Raw genomic sequence first — 23,115 nt, forward strand, 5'->3', positions numbered from 1 at the left:
ATCCCTTATTTCATATGCTATGTTATACTTTACTTTGGATTCAATATTTAAGCTCGCCCGTTTCTTACTCATAATTATTTCATTAATTGCTGTCCGTTAGGCTTGGCCACAATTTAGCCCAGCTTTCACCACTGACTAAACGTTTTCCAACACTGTTCTCTTAATAAATAAAGTTCTGTTCTTCACTGTTTTTATTGAATTTTAATCAGTTTTTCCGGGTAATACAGCATACGATGGCGCCGCAGCCGGTGGTAACGGGGCTATCTCCGAAGGAGGGTCCTCCTGGCACCCGCGTCATCATACGCGGCGAGTTTCTGGGCACCCGAGTGCAAGATCTGATTGGTAGGCGTAGTCTGGCCCAAATATGTAGCTTCTGTTTTCTGATGACTTTCCTTTTACCACGAAAATGTAAGGTCTGAAAATCTGCGGTTCCGATTGCCTGCTGTCGGCGGAGTGGAAGTCGCCCAATAAAATCATTGCACGCACTGGTCCGGCGAAGGGAAAGGGCGACATCATAGTAACCACTTTGAGCGGCGGAGTGGGCACGTCCACGGTTCAGTTCCGTGCCTACCACGAGACCATTGGTCCGCTCAAGGAGTCCGCCGTGTGGATCGAGGAATCGCCCTCGCAGAATTTCGCATGGGGTCGACGCACCCTGGCCCAATCCGGACTGACGCAGGAGGATCCTCTTGGGCTGTCCATCGAGGGTAACGAGCAGAAGATTCCCGAGGACTTGCGCGATCTGTTTCCCGAAGCCTGCGGGGATCTGTCGCAGGAGCACTTCTCACCGGCCTGGTTCCTGCTGGAGAATCACCTGGCCACATCCTTTGAGGATCTCAAGGCGGGTCTGTCCTACTTGAAGCGCAAAGTGGAGAGCCAGAAGGAAGGTCAGCTGTCCTTTCTCAAGTCCAACGCAGGCTCGGTAATTGATCAGCTCGATACGCTGATGAACATCCGGGACAAGCTGCAGGAGGATGTCAAGCTGCATGGCAATGAGACCCTTAATATCTTGGAAACATCCATAGAAAGTGAGTTGTGTTTTATAAATAGCGAAATCCAATTCTAAAGTTTCTCTGCTTGCAGACTCCATTAGCGAGTCGCAAAAGATATTCACGGATGTGCTGGTGCGCAAGGAGAAGGCGGATTCCACGCGCTCCGTTCTGTTCGCCCTGTCGCGGCACAAGTTCCTCTTCTGTCTGCCCAATTCGGTGGACCGACGTGCCAAGGCGGGTGAATACGACATTGTGGTTAATGACTACTCGCGCGCCAAGAATCTCTTTGGCAAGACGGAGATTCCCATCTTCCGCAAGGTGCTCGAGGAGGTCGACCAAAGGATTCTCTCCATAAGGAAGCAGCTGCACGAGAAGGTGGTCAAGATGCCACAGAGCGTGGAGCAGCAGAAGAAGCTTATCAAGGCCCTGATCAGTTTGGAACTGCAGCAGAGCGGTACGCCCATTGGCGATAAACTGCGCAACATCGATCCCGCTTGGGATGCCATCGAGGCGAGAGCCAAGTATCTGGAGTGGACATTTCGCCAGACCTTTGACCAGCACACCAGCAAGGATTCGGGTCCGCAGGAAAAGGCTAAGAACAGGGATTCCAGCCAAGCGCCCAGTCGGGTTAACTTCTGCGAGGAACTGTGCGACATTGCCGCATCCCAGCTGCCGGACTTGTGGCGTCTCGGCCAGCTATACTTCACCGGCGAGCTACGTGGCCCTCATGATCCCAAGCCAGGGGACTTTAAGCGAATGGTTTTGAACGCCATCGAGAAGTTCTGTGTCTACTTGCGATTGGCCATCCTCATTGCCACCGACCAACGTGCGCTGCGTCAGTCCAGCGGCTTGGCTTGGCCCATCGGCTCCGCATCGGCAACGCATCAGTTTCTTCCCTGGATTCCGCAGTGTCTGCGCTTCACAAGGATAGCCTATGCCACGCTCATAAGCTTGGATTTGCCCTCGGAAGCGCTGGACATCATACAGAAACTGATCGATGAGGTGCGCCTTTTCTGCTTCTCAATTATCTTTAAACGCGCCACGGATCGATGCAAAAAGCTGGGCAGCCAGGAGACCTGGGAGCTGGGCGTGGAGGAGTATCCGGGGGCCACATTGTTACCCGCTGCACTGGAAACACTGCTCATCGAAACGCTGGACGAGGTGCAGTCTGTGTGCATGCAAAGGGAGACGCGGGAGGGCAATCTCCTCGAGCCGCAGTCGGATGGACAGAGAGAGGTGACACAGCGACTGCAAGAATTCCTATCCGCGTTCAGCGCGGTGATCGAGGAGCTGGCCTTTCACTCCCACGACGAGGAGACGCCCACCCACAATGTGTCGCAGCTACTTGGATTCCCCAACGCCCAGCAGCCAGACTCGGTGGCTGGAAGCGGCGGAGCAGCGGCTGTGACCTGGGAGCAGCGCATGCTCTGTTGCTTGGCCAACTATGCGTACTGCAACAAGATCTTCTTCCCGCGCATTGGTGACATCTTCGTTCGCTACGGTTACCCGCTGCCCACACTGGCAATCGAAACGGCGCGCTACACGGTTAACCAGCTCTTTACCAACCTTCTGGAGGAGTACGTCGAGCATAAGGGCGATCCGCTGGTCGGCACCATTGAGCCATCTATGTACCTAGGACGTTTCCAGTGGGATCACGAGATGGAGATCGGCCAGTTGCGACCATACGCTCACGAGTGCTGCGATAACTTGGTGGGCGTCTACTCGGAGATCTACAGCATCTCACCAGCACTGCTGCGTCCCATCCTGGAGTCCATTGTGCAAACCATATCCGAAGAGCTGGCCCGTCTGATGAGCTGTGTGCAGCGGTTTAGCTTCACGGGTGCGATTCAGGCACACGTGGATATCCGTCTGTTGAGGGACTCCCTGGAAGGTTACGTCAATGAGACTGCCAAGTGAGTGATCTACATCAAATGTTTATGCATTTTAAAAGATAGAAACTAATCCCTTTGCTCTGCATTAGAAACTACTTCATGGAAGCGCTGGAGGCCATCAACCCTCCGCTGAGTGGCGAGCAGAAGCGAAAGGCGGACGAGATTCTGGAGCGGGTCAAGCGGAACATGCGTCTGCAGCTGCTCTGCTTCAGTGTCAAGGACCCTTAGGCACATTCCACTGCAAGGCGCAGCCGATGTAGATAGCGTATACTTTAACTAGCTTGTGATTACCCATGTTCCAGGGATAAATCTTTATTCGATTGCAAAACTCTCTTACTTACTACACACACTCATATGCCCAACAGCTTTGGGTCGAAGTTAAAGTTGTTCTGAGCCATGGTCTTGATGACCTGCTCCACATCGATGGTGTTGAACTTCTCCTGCACGCGCTGCTTGATGGGGTTCTCGATGGCGTCCATGATCTGGTAGCGCAGTAGGTTGGGTATGACGTTCACGGCAAACTCCATCACATAGTCGAGGGTTCCCGCTCCATCGCATCGCACCTGTATGTTGCCCATGTCAAACTGGAGATCGGTGATCTGCACCCGCTTGCGTGTGTCCAGTGATTGGCTGAGGGCCACGGTGGCCCGTATGTGCTGAACCGTGAATTGTACGTGACCAACGCGGGTCATCATGCCCACACCCACCTCCCACTGGCCAGCACCCGTCACCTGCTGGGTGCCTATCTGCAGGACGACCGACACCGTTTTGTTGGCCATGCCAGCGGTTATGTTGCCCACCCGATAGAAGCTAGAGATGCCATTGATCCAGGTGTGTGCCAACTGGACACTGAACACGCCCATGGTGCGATTAACATCGGGCAAGTGGTACGGATCGTAGCCCTTGTCGCGCACCATCTTGCGTGCCATGGCTATGGCGCTATCCAGCGGCGTTATGGAATTGGGCAGCCGGCGATCGCCCAACGTGTTCTGGATCATGACGTTGATCTCGCTGCGCAGCTTTTTGTCCGCCTCCTGGAGCATGAACGGCTTCATGGCGTCGAATACCAAATTGGGCGCACCGTTCACCACGCTCTGGAAGACGCTGCCCACCAAGCCGAGGTTCTGGAAGTCCATTGTCATGTCCGAGAAGGTGATGTCGATCTTGATGCGGTCCGTGGCCAGCTGGCCATCTCGTTCGACGGCCAAAAAGGCGGTCGCTTCCGCATAGACATTTTTCAGAATGACGGTAAAGGGTCCATTGGCTTTCGAGAAGAATGAGCTGAGCGTATACTGGCCCTTGACCAGCATCTGGTCCAGCTGGAGGCCACCGTTGAACTGAAGAACGAAGGATTGGAAACTTCAAGCTAAGGCAAATTCAACTTGTAAACTCACCTTCATTTCCTTCAAGTCTAGATTCATTTTATCAATGCGGAACTTGGACAATCCGTGAGCCTTAACCTGCTTCATGTCCAGATTGGCCATGCCCATGCTCTTCTTCACATTGGGCACCTCCAACGGATCGGGCACGGGCACGCCGGGCAGGCCCTGCGGATCCTCCTGCTGGAAGTGCACGAGCATGGCCTCCACCTGGGCGGCTATTTTGGCCTGACTCTCCTTGATCTTAAGTGCGTCATCCGACTCGCTGGCTTCCTGCTCCACAGCTGCTCAAAGGTCATTAGTGAGTGACTTAGTTCCGGTAGGGCTGGGGCTGAAATTGGGCTTACCCTCACCAGGCTCTTGGGAGCGGACAATGTGGCAGCCACTTGCCAGCAGGCCCACGAGCACGAACACTATCAACGGCTTCATCTTTCGGGGATTAGCTCGAGCTTCTGCTTATCAGTTGGGAAAGTGGAGGAAAACGCGCCAGCCTCCGTTCTCTACTCGGAGCAAACACGCACTGCCGCCGACTGCCGACTGGCGCGTTAATCAAAAGATAATGATGAGCCGCAGGCGGCGATCCGCTTATCTAAGGGCGACTCTGCTCGCGGAGCTGCTGATTAAACTCGGAATTGAGAATGAGTGACTCAAGTGAGCGGAAATGTGCTGGCCACATTGGAGACTCTGTGGGCACTCATTGGACTCACTCCACGCGCAAGAACGATGTTCTAGAAATCAGGAACCAGCTTGCATAATGAAAAAAGAGTTATACCAGTGAAAATCGGGAATTTTTCAGAGTAGCAATGCTCATATTTATTTAAATATTTATTAGTTATATTTTGCATATATAATATGGGTATATATGGCTTACTTGAATTGTTGTTCTTAATCCTAGGTTCACGTGCTCAAAAAAATTCATGCTCAAAAAAAGTCTTAGCCTATTCAAAAAAATGTCTTAGATTACACAAAAAAAAAGGGTTTTCCGGCTCACAGCATCCGCAATTCGCTGTTCGTTAAACGAAAATATTCTTTAGTTTTGACTATTGCTTTGCTCTTAAAAAGATATTTTTTGCGGCAGCTGCAGAATTGCTTCACATAGTTACACATACGACTTTTGGCTTAATACGTATTAAAAAAAATTGAGTTTTGGAAACGTTTGCTGGTTGATTACAGAAAGGGAAGTGGGAAATCTTCAGGATGTAGAATGCTCCTAAAAGATATTTGGGAGTTCATTTGAGTGGAAGTTGCTTGAGTAGAGGGATATATAACGCACGAAAACAATAACTTAAGAGTAAGAGGATCAATGACGATGCCACGTTATGGATGCAATTCAGTGTTGAATTTAGCCATCCATAACGTACGACAAATATATCCTGTAAAGGATCTGGACATCACTAAGCACACACACACACAAAAAAAAAAGACAAGACAACATCTAGGGATGAGTTTTGGATGAGCTTACAAGTCATCCGAGCCCGACATGATCTCCTCGAACAGTGAGTGGGCATTGTCAGTGGCCGATGATCTGTCGCCAGCGGCAGAATTGCTCCTGGATCCGCCACTGACAAGCTCATCCACCGTGTCGAGGCCCGAGAAGTTGGCCCTTCCTCGACGTGTTCTACTGGTTCTGAACTTTTTCGCCGGTGGCTCAATGACTTCCCTGTCCGGAGCAGGAGGAGGCGGTGGCGAAAGTGATGGAGCTGATAGATTCGGCACCGTGATCGGTGGCATCATGTAAGCATACTGGGGAACGGAACCGCTGCCATCGCTGTGCTGCAGCTGGACGCGCATGAAGCCAACGGTGGCCGGATCAACGGGCTTGTTGCCCTGGAAGATATTGAAGCCTGCAAATCGTACAGCGTTAGAGAAGATCCGACACATCTGTGAGGAAACTTACCCTGGTAGTCGCCAAGCTCGTTCTGAACCAGCACCAAAGGATGCTGGGAGTGCTGCAAATTGTTCAGCGGCACTAGGCTTATGCCGTCGCCCGAAGAATCTGGCGGCGCGCAGTCGCGACTGTTCTCCTCCTGCCTGGCATCAGCGGGTAGTTCCTCCGATTGAGTCATCGGCTCTGGAACTTCCTTCAGCATTTCGAAATCCTGAAAATCATCATCCTCATCACTTTCCACGTAGTCCTCCTTGTGGGGATTCTTGCAGCACACGCAATGACAGCCGGCACAGCTATTGTAACTCTTGTAGCAGGGACATCGTGAGTTCCGGCAGGTGGTTAGGGTATTGCTCGAGCCGGAGATACCGCAGCGGCACTTGGGCTTCGGAGGCTTCACCTTCTCCTCCTTCTCCTTGCCGCGAATCCTGCGAAAAGCTCCCTTTCCAAACTGCATTTTCGCCTTGACATCAGACGGCGCAGGCTCAATTTTGGCAGCTTGTGACGCTTTTAGACTACGGGTTCTCTTTCGCTTGAGCGTTGGCTCTTCACTGTCATCCTTCTGCAGCTCCGCACTGTTGGGATGCTGCTCCTTTTCCTTTGCCTCTTCAGCTGCTGCCTTTGCAACCTCACAGTCTTTCTGCAACGGCTCCTCATCCTGCCATTCCGGTTGCAGCTGGCTAAATTCCGTTTTTGTGGCAACATGCTCCTCCACGGACTCCTCAACTTCTGCCAGTACAGGTGACTGTGAGGTGTGCATCTCCATGTGATGATCATCCTCCTTGTGCTCAGCTACCTCTGACTGAATTGAGGTCTCTTCGTTCTCTTCGGCCTCTTCAACAATGACCGTAGCCTCGACAGTTTCCGTGCCTTCCAGCTCAGTCAGTTGACTAGAGATTTCGTTGTGTTCCTCAGCGGAGGACACCACTGCCAGCTGGGTGGATGTTTCAACCGTCTCCTCAACAGTTTCCTCAACGGTCTCCTCAACGCTGGTGGAGAGCACGGTCAACTGAGTAGATGTTTCCACAGTCTCCTCAACGGCAGCTAGCACAGCCAACTGTGTGGAGTCCGCCATTTGCACCACCTGTCCGATGTGCAGTTCCTGTGGATCGAATGTCGTGGTCGCAGAGGTGGGCATCACGTAGGACACGGCAAAGTTGCTGCCACTATTGGGGTAATTGGACACCGAAACCGCGCCGGAGAGGTCCACCTGATCCGTCCACGCTTGCTCCATGAAGCCCGACTCCGAGCTCTCGGTGGCAATGACTATTTGCCCGGCGTGGGAGAGCAGACCCATGCGAGATCCTGTGGGCAGCAGTGGTAGCGGCGAGAAGTGACCCTGCTCCGCTGTGGCCGCCGCCTCCGCCTCAATGTCACTGATGTTAAGGTGATGATCGTAGGGCAGTTCCGGAGTAGTGGCCGCCGTGGTGGGCGGCGTCTCGGCGGGCAGTGACGTGGGCATGTCTTTGAGGAACGGCAGATCCGGCTGGGGAAGGAAGGTGTCGAACGTGTCGGAGATGTTTGAGCCCTCGCGAATAAACTCCTGTGTGGTTTTGGGCGGCAGCTTGATGCGCGGCACCAGCTCCCTGCCCACCTGGGGCCGCATCCCGGCCAGCTGGCCAAATATCGCCGAGTGCAGCAGGTGGACGCACAGCGTCTTGTAGCACAGTAGCTGTGTGCCCATCATGCGGTTCTCCTCGTAGGTCCTGAAGTCGGAGCACCCCTCGCACTGCGTGCAGCTGGGAAACAGATGCTTCTTGCCGCGCAGGCACAGACGGCAAACGTTGTGCTGGCAACGCTTGCCCTTGGGCGAGTACGGATCCACCAGCAGTTGGCAGCAGACGACGCAGGACAGCAGCTGGCGCAGCTCGCCGATGCCAGAGTTCAGCTCCTCCACCCGCCGCTTGGAGAGATTCGAGGCGGAGCGCAGCGAGAGGCGCGTCACCTTCAGGTAGGCCGTCTGGGCCAGCATGGTGGCTATATTCTAATGCCCGGGACTGTACGCACGCCGGTCTTTTGTTTTGTTTACGTTTAGCTGCCCGCAAGTGAGACTCCGCTGGCCAAGTTCCTCGCTGGCCCGCGCCACGCCGCCTGCTGCGCTACCTGGTGCCGCCTGGGCTAGTTACCTGCTATTACCCGTCTCCCGGTGATCAGTTACACATGCTTAGACCGCGTTAATCCTCGATTTCATCATTTAATGGACAATTCACTGCAACGCTCTGGCCGTTTTCACTTTTTCACGTTGCTGTATATCCTTATCACTATGTTTCACGTGCAAAAAAAAAAAAAAAAATATTTGGTTTATGTTTGAGTGGTCTCAAGTCATTGTTAAGAGTTGTGCTGCACAGCGTACAGCTTTAGAAACAATAAATTAACAACTAAAAAAAAAATTACCCAAGCAAAAATTTGCTGAGCGCAGCCAGTGTGACCGCAGTGTGACAGTGCAAACATGCCAGCTGCGGTGCCTCACCGGTGTGACCATATGCTCGAACAGCTGTTTCCAGTGCGCTGAGGATTTTTAGCAGAAACAATCGGCGGTCCTACAACAAATTTTTACACTAAGTTTTTCACGTAAATATGGGTTTTTGAGTATTTTCCGTCAAAGGAAAGAGCGAAACCTTTGAAATTATAAGCTAACAGCTATTCCGCATACTCCAGGTGGTAGGAAAGCCAGAAAATGCCGGAGCCACGCAGTCCGATGGCCAGTTTCGCCGAGTCGGTGCTGAATGTCATCGATGGACCCATCACTTGGTTCCGTGGTACGTAGTCCATAGGAATACCCATCCAGTGTGATCCTTGGAGTGTCCTGATGCGACTTGGATCCGTTTCCTTTGGCTGATGATCCGTAAAACCGGACAAATTCCAGACAATTACATAATGACATAACCTCAACTCGCAGGTCATTTGTTTTTGTTTACACTGTTTTGCTAAAATGCTAAAATGTTTATAATCTGCTGTTTTTAGCAATCACTAGTTAGCACGAACTAAATCAGTAATAATATTAGTCGGCAGCCTTTAAAAGCGGTCCGTTTATTTATAACCAATTTAGTCAAAGACCGTATGAAACCATTAACTTTATGTTTTTCAATGCAAGTGCATTCAAATTTTAAGTAAGACATGATAATAATGCGCCTTTTGTTCATCCCACAGAGAGCATTGTGGAGCCGAACCAGCAGAAGCAGAATTGGTACCACCAGCGCTTCCGCCGCGTTCCGACGATCGACCAGTGCTACACGGACGATGCCGTCTGCCGTTTTGAGGCCGACCAGCAGTTCCGCCGGGATCGCATGGTGGACAACGAGATTGTCAACATTCTGCGCCAGCGCTTCGAGGACTGCACCCTCTATGAGGCGCCCGACCACATGGTCAAGTGCAAGCCGCTGCTCGATCAGTACGAGAAGGCCACCGAAAACTGGTTCATCAAGTGTGAGTGAAATCCCTGACCCATCTTTGATGTTTTATGTGTTATAACACGAGATGTGACCTATTTTAGATGGCGATTTGGGAGGCTACGCCAGTGCCAAGACCGCGTACATGAAGCAGAAGCATCGTCTGATCTGGGAGCGCCGTCATGGACCAGTGGGCAGTGGCATGAAGGAGGAGGCCGCCCATTAAACTCCGCTTTTATGTGCCCAACGTGCCGATCTGAGCTGATGTTTTCTAGTTTCATTATCCGTTACAACTAAATATACACGCCGTAAAACGATATTCCCGCTACGAATTATTTAGGACTCCAGGAGATGAAATTAATTTGTCTATTAGTTGAATTTATTTCGAGTAATTTTTTCTTTTAAATTAAATATTAATATTTGCGCTTTGTCAAGAGATAAGCTAGCTTAAAACTATTAGTTCTCTAGACTGAGAGCCATGGTTAAGTTGTTCCAGTAAATTCATAATATAGTTTTTGTCGACGTACTGCAGTAAGTTCACAAAATATAGTGATAAATCTTAAAACTAGCAACTAAATAATACTTCAGACTTTTTAGAAAATGTGGACAATTTCAAAAAGCATTAGCATTATATTCTACTTCTTTTTTAAAAAGGAATGCATAGTCCAAAAATCATTTTGCTATTCGTTAAAAAAAGGATAGAATTAGAATAAGATACCAATTAGGCAGCTGTGAAATTTGTTTAGGGCTTTCTACAATTCAACTAGGGCTTATTTAAGTTCAGCTTATCGAGACTAGCGGCTTGTTTATGAGACTCTTTTTGAGCTTAGCTAGAGCGCTATTTGCGGCCTTGTCTGCCGGCTTCTTGTCTTTATTTTTGGGACCCAATGGTATCATGGTTGTGTCCATTAGCTTGCGCCGGAATCCTTTGTAGAACTGCAGCACCTGTGGATTGGCCCACACTTGTTTGGCGTCAAAGTCCAGAATGCGAATAGATTGAAGGGATTTCGCACGGGACAAGGCCACATAGGCCTGTCCAGCCTCAAATACTTTGGACAGGGACATCTCCACGCAGTCGAGCGTTAATCCCTGACTCTTGTGTATGGAAAATGCCCAGGCTAACTTCAATGGAACTTGACGTCGTGTTATGTGGCTGCCTGAGGCAGTTTTAATTATCCATTTCTCGTGCTTGCAAATGTATTCCTGGTTGTTTTTGAACCTGACCACTGGCAGATCCTTTTCCATTCTTACAACGACGCCTCGAGCTCCATTCACCAGCCCATTGGATATGTTTATATTCTTGAGCAGCATCACTTGGGCATTAACCTTTAGGTATAGCTGCGATGGAGCCTGAATCTGTTGATCCAGTGTCTTGGTCATGCTGGCATCGGAATCATCAGCCTTGAATAAAATCTTGTCACCTCCGAGATTTTCCAGCTTGGACTCGTTAATGGAATTCGCATCGTTTGTGTGGGAGCACAGTTGAGTGGCCAGGATGCCGTTCCCCTCAATTTTCTGCTTCGATGTAGCTGCCAGTCGAGTGGTTATGGAATCGTTCACATGGCCAATTCGCAGGTGGTTAAGGATCTTTACAAACTCCGGATCTGATTGCCGATGCACTTGCTTCAGTTCGTAGACACACTGTATGCAGGTCTCCCATGAGGAGGACTGGAAGCAGAATCGCTGCTGTGGCGCAGCAGTGGGCGCTGCTCCGAAATCTCCCTTTATAACTGGAGGAAGTTGCAAGAAATCGCCGCACAGGATGAGCTGTATGCCGCCAAAAGGACGATCATTGCGACGAATGTGACGAGCGACGGCTTCAATTTTCTACAACAAACAGAACAGAGCAAAATGTGAATATGTTTCAAAGCGCAATGTGATGCACAAGTACCTCAAAGAACTGTCCGTCCACCATGGAGATCTCGTCAATAATCAGCCGCTTGCACTTCCTCCAGGTCTGCGCACTCGCGGGTCGGGAAGCCAGCTCCAGACACCGCTGCATGGTGGCGTCCCCACCTCCTATGCCAGCGAAGGCATGCAAAGTAGTCCCACCGATCAGACAGGCTGCCACACCTGTGGAGGCCGTGGCCACCGTTCCATCTGGCGGCAGGGCCGAGATAATCCTGCGGAGCAAAAAACTCTTGCCAGTACCCGCGGAGCCGGTGAAGAATACACTTTTGCCCGAGGTGCACGCCCGCAGGACTTCCATTTGCTCCTCACTGAGTCTCAGCGACTCGTCGGTGGTCGACTGATATAGTTTCTTGGCCGCGGGCATGGTGCCCCGTTCCTTCTCCTCCTTGAGATCCTCGAAGCGACGCTTTTTGGCGCCCTGGGGCGACGGCGTGGTCACTGACCCCTTGGACAACAAACCCGCCTTTTTGCGCGCCAAAATCATCTCAGCCGTGGTGACTGGAGAAACGTCTTCAAAGCTGCTTGGTTTGCCGGACATCAGGTGCTCGCGAAGTTTCTTCTGTAAGGACGCATCGTCCGGCTGAGATCCTCCCTCGTTTCCGTTCATTTTAATGAAGATCGTGCGCAGGAAGAACATTAAAGTGCCCGGCGGAGCATTCGATAGATACAGGGTACAGTTTTCCGCCTTGAAGTTGAAGGTGGCCTTGCCCTCGGACATGAACTTCTTGTGCACCATCAGATCCTTCAGCTTAAACTTCAGGGGCTTTAGTTTCTCCGGCGTCACCTCCACAAACAATTCCCGAAGATCGTTCCGCACCAGGCGCAAAGTGGCCGTCTTGTAGGCCAGTTTGCGACCCGTGATGCCCACCGCATTGGTCCACTGCATGTTCACCGCACAGGTGAGCACTGCGTCATTGAGATCCATCGCGAAATTAACTTAGCTTCAGTCAGCTTTGGTTTAAATAAAATTAAATTAAATACAAAATCAAAATTTTTCCATGCGCTTGGTCGCCGATTGGCTTTTCGATATCAGCGTAAAAGTTATCGATATTAGAGCGGTTGATGTGAACGCATCTTGATCGTTCACAAATATGATATGGATAGCTAAGTTCCACTCCCGGATCAGCAGTGACTTAAACCGGATCCTGGATTCTATTTCCTGTTTAAATTTTAAATTGCTATATTTAAAGATTGCAGAACAGTAGGCTAGGAAATGTCTATAACTTCAAATTGCACACTAATTAATAGATATGAACGTGGATCAAAGATTAATTGTGCGCCTTTTGCTGGCAATTCTTTTGACTTCCTTGATAACTACAATTTTATTGGGCAAGCAGATTCACAGAAGAATTGTGGAGTCCATGGTAAATAAAATTGGCCAAAAGGATAGTTTCTTTGAAGCAGAGCTTTCAAAGACGGCGGTGCCAGCAAGACAGCTTCTAAAAAGAGAGATCAGTGCAAAGAACGCGATTTCTCCACCGATACTGACCTTAAATCAAACTGAACTGGATATCCTAAAGACCCAGCGCCACAAGAGTTTCCTGCTGCCCAAGCAAGAAGCTGTTAGGGAGTGGCAGGATGCGCTCTCCTGTCAAAAGGAAAACAGCCGCACCGGATTGGGTGAGCTATCACACACGAAGGAAAACAAAGAGCACCATGGCTTCTATGACCAGCTCTCCAATCGCATTTCCCTCAACAGATCCTTGCCGGATACAAGACCTATAGGGTGAGTTCTTATAAAGTAAAAATTAGTTTTAAATAAAAAGCTAGCTAACTCAGCTGCCGGAAACGCCAGTATCTGGAGAATCTTCCCAATGTGACAGTAATAATGGCCTTTCACGACGAACAACTCAGCGTGTTGCTAAGATCCATGACGAGCATTATTAATCGCTCTCCTGTGGAGTTACTCAAGCAGATTGTCCTCGTGGATGACGATAGCAATTTGCCGGAATTTGAACAACAACTGGATGACTTTGTGGCCCAAAACTTTCCCAGCATCATCCAGATTATACGGCTTTCAGAACGACGTGGCTTGATCAATGCGAGAATGGAGGCCATTAAGGTGTCCAGCGGCCAAGTTTTGGTCTTTCTAGACTCCCACATCGAAGTCAACGCCAATTGGGTATTACTTAACAATAATTCAATTTAGCCGGCTGCTTAACCTGGTTTAATTTCCAATTTATAGTTGCCTCCCCTGCTGGAACCTATAGCTATGAACCAACATATAGTCACCGGTCCCATTATGGATGTCATCTCACACAAGACATTTGCGTATACGAAACAAGATCCGTTGACCCGTTCAGGTTTCAATTGGTGGCTTGAGATTGAGAGGTTACCCCTTCTTCCCGAGGATAAAAGTCCTGATTCCACACCCTACCGCACACCGGTTTTATCAGGAGCTCTGGCGATTGACAGGAACTACTTCTTGAGTCTGGGAGGATTCGATGAGCAGCTGGACACCTGGGACGCTGGGAAGATCGAGATGAGCTTCAAGGTCTGGATGTGTGGTGGCATGATGCTGTATGTTCCCTGCTCCCGAGTGGGTCACATAAGCAGAGCAGCCATGCCATCGATGAACAGTTCAAGAAAATTCCATTTTCTAGCCAGGGTAAGTGTTATTAATATTATACCATTGCAATGAAAGGATCAAACTAACTTCTCTCCCTAGAACTACAAGCGAGTAGCTGAAGTTTGGATGGATAATTATAAGAAGTATGTGTTCGACAAGAGGCCGAGTCTCTACAAGATGACGAGTACTGGACCGCTTTCCCATAGGAAGACCTTAAGAAAGGCTCTGAAGTGCAAGACCTTCCATTGGTACTTGACAAAGGTGGCTCCGGATTTTCTAAAGCGGTATCTAGCATTGGATTCTCCGACGGGTTTCTCCGGCGTCATTGAAAGTGTGGCTTTCCCGGGATTTTGTGTGGACTCCCAGGATCGTAGACACACGAAACCGGTGGTTTTAGCCCGGTGCACTGGGTACAAGTCAAAGCCCGGGGAGCACCAGAATTGGTCCTTAACGCAGGATCATGAGATTCGTCTGACGAATAGTAAAGATGATTGCCTGGAGGCGCAGGGCCGTAGGTCAAAATCCGTGTGGGTCTTTCACTGCCACAAAAACGGTGGAAATCAGTACTGGTTGTACAACCGCCGGCACCGGTGGCTCCAGCAGGGACAAATGTGGGTGTGGTGCCTGGAAGCCCACTTGCCCAGTGGTCGCAAGGTTGGCAAGGTTCTGGCCAATAAAATCTGCAATAGGAATCAACTGGAACAGCAGTGGAAAGTTGGGCAAAATGCCCCCTATGATCCACAAAGGGAGCCCAACTAAAATAAATAAATATTAAAATAAATATAAAAACAGAATGTTAATTACTTATATTTAACTTACAAAAACTTTGCCCTTAGATACAGATGGCGCCAGCTTTTCTAACTCTATTGCCCACCCCAGTTCCGATAATGCCCGTGCAGATGGCGCCACCATGACGCGCGCTCCGCTAATTTGAATTCGCATGCAGAGATCTTTCGTTTATTATTGTTCTTTTCGGCCGACTTTTTCTCAGGTGAGTGCAGAATCTGGGTCTGGTCTTACACGTCACCGGGCAGCCGCCTCGTCTGCCACTGATTGATAGTGGAGAAGCGTGTTTTTTGGCCAACTGAAAATCTGAATGCTCCGCCGCCGCCTTATCACTGAATTGCGGCTTTTCAATTACACTAATGGCTGTGCTATTTGCCAGGTGTCACCAGGTGGCTGCTCCTCTGCTGCAACGGCATGCCAGCAGTCAGTATTTTGGACTTCCGCCGCCAAGACGTCCACATGGCCATGAAAAAGAGATATGTGAAGCGCCTGGTGCGCAAGGTGGTCCTGTTATTGGTGGTCATCGTCACCGTGTCCCTGGTCACCACTTTGGTGGTCGAACAGCGTATGAAAAAGGCCGCTGAGCTGACGGAACATCTCGATCCCAATGGAGATCCCATAACGCCCGTTTTTCGAGCTGCCAATATAATTCCAACGCGGAGGGCTCCACGCCCACCATTTCAGGATCGCAACTCCGTGGTTGAACTCCCAAAGAGTGAGAAGCCTCAGGGATTCCGACTGCCGGAAGCGAAGGGAGAGCGCAAAGATTGGCACGACTACGCGGCCATGGAGGCGGATAGAAAGCGATCCGGTTTTGGTGAGCACGGCGTAGCCGCGAAGATCGAAAATCCCGCTGAGAAGGAATTGGAAAAGGAGCACTCCTGGATGAACGGCTTCAATGGCCTCATATCGGATCGCATCTCCCTCAATCGATCTGTGCCAGATATCAGACTTGAGGCGTAAGTGTGTCCCTCTTGTGGTGTTATCAATAGTTAAAATGCTCTTATCTTCGCAGTTGCAAAACCCGGAAGTATCTGGCCAAGTTGCCCAATATCAGTGTGGTTTTCATCTTCTTCAACGAGCACTTTAACACCCTGTTGAGATCGATATATAGTGTGATAAATCGCACTCCACCCGAATTACTCAGGCAAATTGTGCTCGTGGACGATGGCAGCGAGTGGGATAGTCTGAAGCAGCCGCTGGACAACTACGTGGCGCAGCACTTTCCACATCTGGTGACCGTAGTGCACAGTCCGGAGAGACAGGGTCTCATTGGTGCCAGATTAGCGGGTGCCAAGGTGGCAGTGGGAGAAGTGATGGTCTTTTTCGATTCCCACATAGAAGTCAACTACAATTGGGTAGGATTTTTTAGTGTTCCATATGTTTGGATACACTAAAACACACTATGTTTTTATACTTGCAGCTGCCTCCATTGATCGAACCCATTGCCATCAATTCCAAGATCGCCACCTGCCCCATGGTGGATACCATTGCGCATGAAGATTTTTCCTACTTCAGCGGTAATAAAGACGGAGCACGCGGTGGATTCGATTGGAAAATGCTGTACAAACAGCTGCCGGTGCTGCCCGAGGATGCGCTGGACAAGTCCATGCCATATCGGAGTCCCGTGATGATGGGCGGCCTGTTTGCCATCAACACGGACTTCTTCTGGGATCTGGGCGGCTACGACGATCAGTTGGACATCTGGGGCGGTGAGCAGTACGAGTTGAGCTTCAAGATCTGGATGTGCGGCGGCCTGTTGCTGGATGTTCCCTGCTCGAGGGTGGGACACATATTCCGGGGACCCATGAAGCCAAGGGGCAATCCTAGGGGACACAACTTTGTGGCCAAGGTAGCACTCAAACCTCTCTAACATTTAAAGATTTCTAATTTCATATATTTGGTATGGTATCACTTGTAGAATCACAAACGCGTGGCAGAGGTTTGGATGGATGAGTACAAGGAATATGTGTACAAACGCGATCCCGCGACCTATGATAACGTGGATGCCGGCGATCTCACCCGTCAGCGTGGAGTTCGAGAGCGGCTGAAGTGCAAGGGCTTCCACTGGTACATGACGGAGGTGGCGCCCGATTTCCTCATCAAGTTCCCGCCGGTGGAACCACCAAGCTACGCCGCCGGCGTCATTCAGAACGTGGCCAATCCGGTCTATTGCCTGGATAGCATGGGCAAGAACGCCGAGGAGGCGGTGGGTATGTTCAGCTGTGCCGACAACAAGACCCATCCGCAACCGAATCAGTTTTGGGAGCTCTCCATATTCCGAGATCTGCGGATGAAGCGCTTCGACTCAGTGTGCCTGGATGTGCACGAGGGACCGCCGAATGCCACCGTTTGGATGTGGCACTGTCACAGCCAAGGTGGCAATCAGTTCTGGTACTATGACCGGTCAACCCAGAGGTTGATTCACGGCGAGCAGAACAAGCGCTGCCTGGAGGGATTCGTGGAGAACGGCATTGCCAGGGTGGTGGCCAATGCCTGCGAGGAGGGCAATGATCGCCAGCGCTGGGAGTTCGGCTTCGTGAACCACACCATGTTGGACACTTTCCACGAGGGATTACACTAGACTTTCATCTACAAGTCAAGCCACTACCAATTCGAGTACCAATGAGTAGCAACCAGAGGCCAGATGTCGATCGGTTCAGGTCGGGGACCTCGATCGTCACGGGTTTAGTTCATTGATCGTTGTGAAGGTTTCTGACAACAACACAAAAAAAAACAGAAAAAACAAAAAAGTTCGCTAAGTAAATTCCATTTTTCCATTAATTCTTGCCCCATGCATTATTGATATATGGCAGCGGAAAGTGAAAGATCTGGACAGGCAGATCGCAATCGTAGCGAGGATTCACTTCGATCGCAGGCCACAAACTCTGATCTTTATTTGCGCCTCGCACACTATCTTTAGGTATTAACGTTTCGAGGATAACCACGTTTACTTTTAAAGTTTAGAGATGGTAACTATATGAAATTAATCAGTAATAAATCAATTACAAATAAACAAGGCTATTGCAGCATCAATAACTTTTAATAAGATGTTGTAAGGTGCATCTGTACTCACTTTCTCCCGATTTGAATTTTGGACTGTCGCAAAACCTTATCAGCGGGGCTGCTGAACTTTCTACAAAAGGCGATGGCGAAGTCGGGAAGAGGTAGCAGACACCAGATAGACTAGAGAAGTTCCAGTTCCAACCCTCCGCCATCTGAGTTTCCCTCGAAAACCAGACATATGTATTGTTAAGCTGATGTAATTTGAGACGCAGTTGCGCGTTTGTCCCGGGAGAGGACGAAGATCGAAGATTCCTTGGGATGCAATGACTTAGCGTCAAGCTGTCTCGATCTGGGTTGGCATTATCCTTATCTCTATGCAGCCCATTATCTGCCACACGAAAGCACATGCTAATTTATGGACAACGTGATGTTGTTTTGTTTATTTCCTCTGCTTTTTTTCCCTCGACGCTTTTCATATTTTGTGCATAAACAAAGTCAAATGATTTGACTTTTTTTTTGGCCAACGCGATGTCGTTGGCGCTTCTCATTCGGAATCAACGAATGTGGGTCATCGACGTCAGCGTAGATGGGGTCTTCTTTGCCTCTGAAGATTCCCTTTGCCAAGACATTGTACTTGTTGAGGGAGCTCAACAACCATAGATAACAATAATGCCGAAAAGTACTTATAATATTGCTTGTTTACCTTATTCAATAGTGTATATTTGCGAGTTTTCTTGGTAACTCATTACCACTGAATAACACAAATCTGATTTCCACCTTCAGTTGGATATAGTGAACTTTATGGCTTTACTCATACCTCATACTCTATAAATAAGCAACATAATTTGTAGAAAACTCCGTATAATAATCTCAAATATATTTCCATTATGTTTATTGATTTAATTACCATGTGTAAATTCGAAGAGCATCCAAATATCATTGGCCTTTTGCTGACTACGTTTCCCATGGCATTCGCTCTAGCCAAAAAAATAAAAACAAGTTGATGTCGTCTAGCCCATTCACAAACATCTCAGACTCGTTTGAGAGAAGAACCCGCCGATGGCTTGTTTCCCGCAATCCGATGGTGCAATTTCATCAGCCACCCCGAAAAAGATTTCATCCGAATCTCACAATATACATATGTGCTACCTGTCCCCCGGCGTATGGGAAAAACACCCCTCGCCGCTTAGAGAAGCGGCTAGGAAAATCTCAAGACGCATTTTCACTTGGCTGCAACGCAATAGGAAAACTTTCTTCGTGGACATAGGCCTCTTTCTCTCTCTCTGCGCAGGTACTTTGTACAACTGATGAAACCGAAAGCGAAATCCGAACTGGTTTCTTCGAGGGTTGATAAGCCCTAATGGAAGCGCTCTCGCACCCAAAAAAATAAAATATATACATATAAACATAACACCCGGCACGTAGGGCGGTTTCTATGCTGTGGACTACGTGCCAGATGACATGGCATAATTGTCCGTGTTTTCTAGGTGCTGGCTCCCTTGTTTACCGTTCACCACTTTGGGGGTCAGTGGGCGCACCTAGCCAACTCCCACCCCCATTCTAATGTAATTGATGGATGTGGGTCATGCTCACCCCATGCTCTTCGCATGCCTCCCATGCTGGAAATCTTTCAAGGTCTGAAAAGCTTTCCCCGTTGAGCCATCATAAATATGAGCACGCTTAAGTGGCGACCTTGTGCAGATTTCTAGGTGTGGGCGCCACATCCCCTGTTCCACATCGTGATCGCCATAGATCAACACACGTGGCCACCTTTCTTCAACCCCATGTCCCTGGGAATGGCCCGTGGCCAATATCCGAATTACGTCGAATCGTGGGCGCCAACGTAGGCAACAGTTCCTTTAGCACTATTTACATGCGTCCAACGATTAACGATCGTCAACATCGCCCCCGCATGGCGTTAACCGCTCGTGCCGCAGCTTGGAGCCACCCTGTATTGGCAGCGATCAGTGGGGCGTATCAGTTTTATTCAAAGTATAATAATCCACCTCAAAGAACTTGGGAACTAAAAGGAGTCCAGTCCCCAAATTTGGTATGTGGGTTTCTTTAGATATCTTAGATCTAAAAAGAAGCGTAATAAATATATATGTTTCACAACTTTCAAGTTAAGCGTACTTGTGAATTGTGCAATTGTAATAACTCTTTATATAGTCTTGTTTGTTTTTGCTAATATGCTAAGTAAGTAAATAAAGTAAGTAAGTTATGCAAGACGTGTATCTTTATGTGATAATTATTGCAAAACGCCTCGTGCCAGATAATAATGAATACTTCCGCCTGTTAAGCGCAAATACTGGGTATCTTTAAGTCCAAAAAAACCTCCTTCGAAATATCGCTCCTCAAATTGCTATGCTCCCCTAGTTCGCACATGCATAGAAGGCACTGAGTGCCTACGTCACGTTTGCCGGCGACGTGTCTTTATGCTAATTAATGGTATTTCGCGAAAAGCGAGTGCAAAACAATGGCCCCATGGAGAACGAGCAGTACTTCCCGAAATTCTGCGGAACACCTCATCACATCCAGCCAACCACCAGACACCCATTGATAAGATGCCCGTTGCACCTGAGTCATCATCATTTCCCTAGCAAGATCGATAATAGATTAGGTTTTTAGAAAAGAATGCGATTGCTGGCTAACTTGTTTACCAATAATATTGCCGTGTACTAAACAATAACAAATGGCCCAAAGATAAACAAGAGAGCTCAAGGCGAGAAGCCCCTCAAGACAACCACGCCCCCTTCACCACTGCCCCTTATCTGCTAGAACGTACGAGTTGTGCAGCTTGCAACAAAAATAAAAACAATACCACGGTATATTAGAATATGGCAATAACAACAAGAATCGCCCGGTTTGTCATAAACTACGCAGAAAATACACCCAGATAAAAACAAAAAAACATCAGCCGACCCAAGCAGAATAATCAGACAGAGAGGGGAGAGCGAGAGAGAGAGAGAGAGGGAGAGAGCGCATAGCTGCGCGTGAGCGTAAGAATCGGAATCGAAATCGGGGGGTATAAATAGAGCCCGACTTCGTAACACCGCCAGCAATCGCCTAGCGAACAGCGAACGGTCGACATATAGCAGCCACATAGCTCTATAGCTGATAAAAGCACTGAGGAATACAAACAACGCAGTTTGTGTAAACAATCAAATTGTCGCAGCCATATCGAGTGTGCTTACAAGTCCAGCGGAAAGTTTTCTGAAAACCCACCGGGAATCAATACAATCATAAAATCAGCTAAGATGTCCGCTTCACCCACTGCCCGTCAAGCCATCAGCCAGGCACTGCCCATGATCACCAGGAAGGTCATCATCTCGGATCCCATCCAGATGCCCGAGGTGTACTCGTCGACGCCCGGCGGAACCCTCTACTCCACCACTCCTGGAGGTAAGTTTCGGCAAGTGGACACTGGGATTACATAGCACAGCTTTTTAGAATCGATGGGATTACATGGCACATCACCTCAAATTCAATGGGATAACATAGCACACCATTCCAAATTCGATAAATATTAAGTTTCTTCCGAAAACTCAAGTGATTTTCTTATCATCAGATTATGATATCCAGATGAAAACATAAACCAGTTCAAATGCCATCTTTGCTGAAACAAAAACAAGCTTTGTTTGAACTCTGATAAACCATAATTATTCAAGAATTATATTTATAAAACTCACTCACCATTTTTGGCTGATGAAACTGGGCCATCTCCTCGAATCAGTCAGTTGGAAGATAATTCCGAGCACATGTCCCAAAGTTCGTGACTCAGAAATTTACGCAGCTGTCTTATCAGTGGAGAACTTTGAATACCTATCTGATGCAACGCAGACAGCCTGACTAATCAGTATTTCCGCTTTCCTTAACTTTCAGGCACTAAACTGATCTACGAGCGGGCCTTCATGAAGAATCTCCGTGGCTCCCCACTGAGCCAAACGCCGCCGTCCAACGTGCCCAGTTGCTTGCTGCGGGGTACACCGCGTACTCCATTCCGCAAATGCGTGCCCGTGCCAACGGAACTGGTCAAGCAGACCAAGTCGCTGAAGATCGAGGACCAGGAGCAGTTCCAACTGGATCTGTAGGGGGTCTCGGTTGGATGACGCCAACAGCAGCAACTGCCAAAACCAACTAGTTCTTAGATGCACCCACTAAACCCGATCTTATAAGCTTAGTGTACCCATTAACTAGATGCTAAGTTCTTAGTTCTTCCACCTTGTTTGTTCTGTCGGTCATATTGACCCCGTCGTACCTTGTAAAATCGTAGATCTTAAGTTAAATGCAATAAACAAACTACACATTATTTAAAAGAGAACCACACCTTTCTCTGGCTTCAGTGGCAATTGTAAATTTTAATTGGTGTTTGAGCAATACAATGCCAAATTACTTTCTTTATCGGCGAATCAACCTTGGAAAGGCCACGCGTTTGTGATAGAACACTTTCCACTTCACCTTGAGTCAGTTTCGCTTGAGGATTATTTTCGGCAGTTTGTTGAACTGTTTGAAGAGAAATTCAGGCTCTTTTGGGGGAGGCACACATGCTAGACAGCTGGAAATACCGGCCGGCTTTTTAGTTAGCCAGTCAGTGGCCCCAGCAGCGCGTGTCCCACTTACTGCAAAGCTATACATTTGTATATTAGAAGCCAGAGATCAACAACGCGCTTGTGTGTATCCAAAAAACCGGCAAACAAGCCCCACACAAAAAATATAGATCTTTAGGAACTGCGCAGTTGGGAAACGACCTCGTCCCTCGCCCCTTACCACTTTTCTTATATATATACAAAGGTAGCGTGTGGAGCACATGTTCAGATAGACCGATCCCTAGAAGTCCAACAACTACGACAACATCCACTTGGCTAATCCCGGCACGTTCCAGACCCATTTGAATATTGCGCATGAATAATTACCTAATCGCAAACAGGCAAACAGGCGCTGGCAAAAAGTGTTTGCTCAGCAAAGATTTAGCATCGCAGTGCAAAAATTCGACCGCACGAGATAGTGCAAATAGTGGAGCCCAGATGTTTACAGAGTTATAAATAAAAGGCAAATCAATTTAATTAAATTAGTAAACAACGCCAGACAGTCGAGCAAATTGTTCAAACTATCTAACTTGGAAATTGAGTTGAAAACAAAACAATGGCTATTGGAGGAATATAAAATAAGTGGCCTTATCAAAAATAAGCAAATGTTTGTAACTCAGTATTTTTGTATGAAAAGATTTGTTAATAAAATAATTATTCAGATGAGATTTGAAACTGCGCGCTACTTTTCTTAGTATTTTGTATTACTCATGCGATCAT

General features: G+C 48.6%; 8 protein-coding genes across 10 annotated transcripts; 5 read left to right on the forward strand and 3 right to left on the reverse strand.

Moving 5' to 3' along the window:
* Positions 1-138: 138 nt before the first annotated feature.
* On the forward strand, positions 139-3,212 carry LOC120443849 (exocyst complex component 2). Its single transcript, XM_039623210.2, has 4 exons — positions 139-342; positions 414-1,028; positions 1,084-2,905; positions 2,974-3,212. The coding sequence occupies exons 1-4, from the start codon at positions 234-236 to the stop codon at positions 3,110-3,112; spliced, it is 2,685 nt and encodes an 894-aa protein (XP_039479144.1). The 5' UTR covers positions 139-233; the 3' UTR covers positions 3,113-3,212.
* Positions 3,162-4,798, reverse strand: LOC120443853. Of its 2 annotated transcripts, none has more exons than XM_039623216.2 (3): positions 4,617-4,798; positions 4,279-4,547; positions 3,162-4,221 (listed from the first exon to the last, which is right to left on the reverse strand). In XM_039623216.2, the coding sequence occupies exons 1-3, from the start codon at positions 4,690-4,692 to the stop codon at positions 3,235-3,237; spliced, it is 1,332 nt and encodes a 443-aa protein (XP_039479150.1). In that variant the 5' UTR covers positions 4,693-4,798; the 3' UTR covers positions 3,162-3,234. The 2 variants fall into 2 exon arrangements, with proteins under 2 accessions (XP_039479150.1, XP_039479149.1); XM_039623215.2 differs by having other exon boundaries at positions 4,611-4,797.
* Positions 4,799-5,024: 226 nt separating this feature from the next.
* LOC120443850 (E3 ubiquitin-protein ligase msl-2) lies at positions 5,025-8,647 on the reverse strand. Of its 2 annotated transcripts, XM_044005717.1 has the most exons (3): positions 8,543-8,647; positions 6,161-8,409; positions 5,025-6,107 (listed from the first exon to the last, which is right to left on the reverse strand). In XM_044005717.1, exons 2-3 carry the CDS (start codon positions 8,118-8,120, stop codon positions 5,722-5,724), a joined length of 2,346 nt encoding a protein of 781 aa, XP_043861652.1. In that variant the 5' UTR covers positions 8,121-8,409; positions 8,543-8,647; the 3' UTR covers positions 5,025-5,721. The 2 variants fall into 2 exon arrangements, with proteins under 2 accessions (XP_043861652.1, XP_039479145.1); XM_039623211.2 differs by lacking the exon at positions 8,543-8,647 and having other exon boundaries at positions 6,161-8,537.
* Positions 8,596-9,856, forward strand: LOC120443855 (NADH dehydrogenase [ubiquinone] 1 beta subcomplex subunit 10). The gene is made up of 4 exons (XM_039623217.1): positions 8,596-8,719; positions 8,807-8,907; positions 9,299-9,574; positions 9,642-9,856. The coding sequence occupies exons 2-4, from the start codon at positions 8,826-8,828 to the stop codon at positions 9,761-9,763; spliced, it is 480 nt and encodes a 159-aa protein (XP_039479151.1). The 5' UTR covers positions 8,596-8,719; positions 8,807-8,825; the 3' UTR covers positions 9,764-9,856.
* Positions 9,676-12,489, reverse strand: LOC120443851 (ATP-dependent DNA helicase PIF1). Its single transcript, XM_039623213.2, has 2 exons — positions 11,429-12,489; positions 9,676-11,364 (listed from the first exon to the last, which is right to left on the reverse strand). Exons 1-2 carry the CDS (start codon positions 12,371-12,373, stop codon positions 10,318-10,320), a joined length of 1,992 nt encoding a protein of 663 aa, XP_039479147.1. The 5' UTR covers positions 12,374-12,489; the 3' UTR covers positions 9,676-10,317.
* A 145-nt stretch (positions 12,490-12,634) lies between these two features.
* Positions 12,635-14,798, forward strand: LOC120443852 (putative polypeptide N-acetylgalactosaminyltransferase 10). Its single transcript, XM_039623214.2, has 4 exons — positions 12,635-13,174; positions 13,228-13,570; positions 13,634-14,056; positions 14,117-14,798. The coding sequence occupies exons 1-4, from the start codon at positions 12,699-12,701 to the stop codon at positions 14,774-14,776; spliced, it is 1,902 nt and encodes a 633-aa protein (XP_039479148.2). The 5' UTR covers positions 12,635-12,698; the 3' UTR covers positions 14,777-14,798.
* A 186-nt stretch (positions 14,799-14,984) lies between these two features.
* Positions 14,985-17,819, forward strand: LOC120458359 (N-acetylgalactosaminyltransferase 4). The gene is made up of 5 exons (XM_039645973.2): positions 14,985-15,008; positions 15,183-15,762; positions 15,819-16,161; positions 16,227-16,655; positions 16,725-17,819. Exons 2-5 carry the CDS (start codon positions 15,218-15,220, stop codon positions 17,385-17,387), a joined length of 1,980 nt encoding a protein of 659 aa, XP_039501907.1. The 5' UTR covers positions 14,985-15,008; positions 15,183-15,217; the 3' UTR covers positions 17,388-17,819.
* Positions 17,820-20,856: 3,037 nt separating this feature from the next.
* On the forward strand, positions 20,857-22,130 carry LOC120458648 (eukaryotic translation initiation factor 4E-binding protein). The gene is made up of 2 exons (XM_039646377.2): positions 20,857-21,211; positions 21,692-22,130. Exons 1-2 carry the CDS (start codon positions 21,067-21,069, stop codon positions 21,898-21,900), a joined length of 354 nt encoding a protein of 117 aa, XP_039502311.1. The 5' UTR covers positions 20,857-21,066; the 3' UTR covers positions 21,901-22,130.
* The last annotated feature ends 985 nt before the right edge of the window (positions 22,131-23,115 follow it).

This window comes from Drosophila santomea, chromosome 2L (assembly GCF_016746245.2).
Source record: "Drosophila santomea strain STO CAGO 1482 chromosome 2L, Prin_Dsan_1.1, whole genome shotgun sequence".
NCBI classification, from domain to species: domain Eukaryota; kingdom Metazoa; phylum Arthropoda; class Insecta; order Diptera; family Drosophilidae; genus Drosophila; species Drosophila santomea.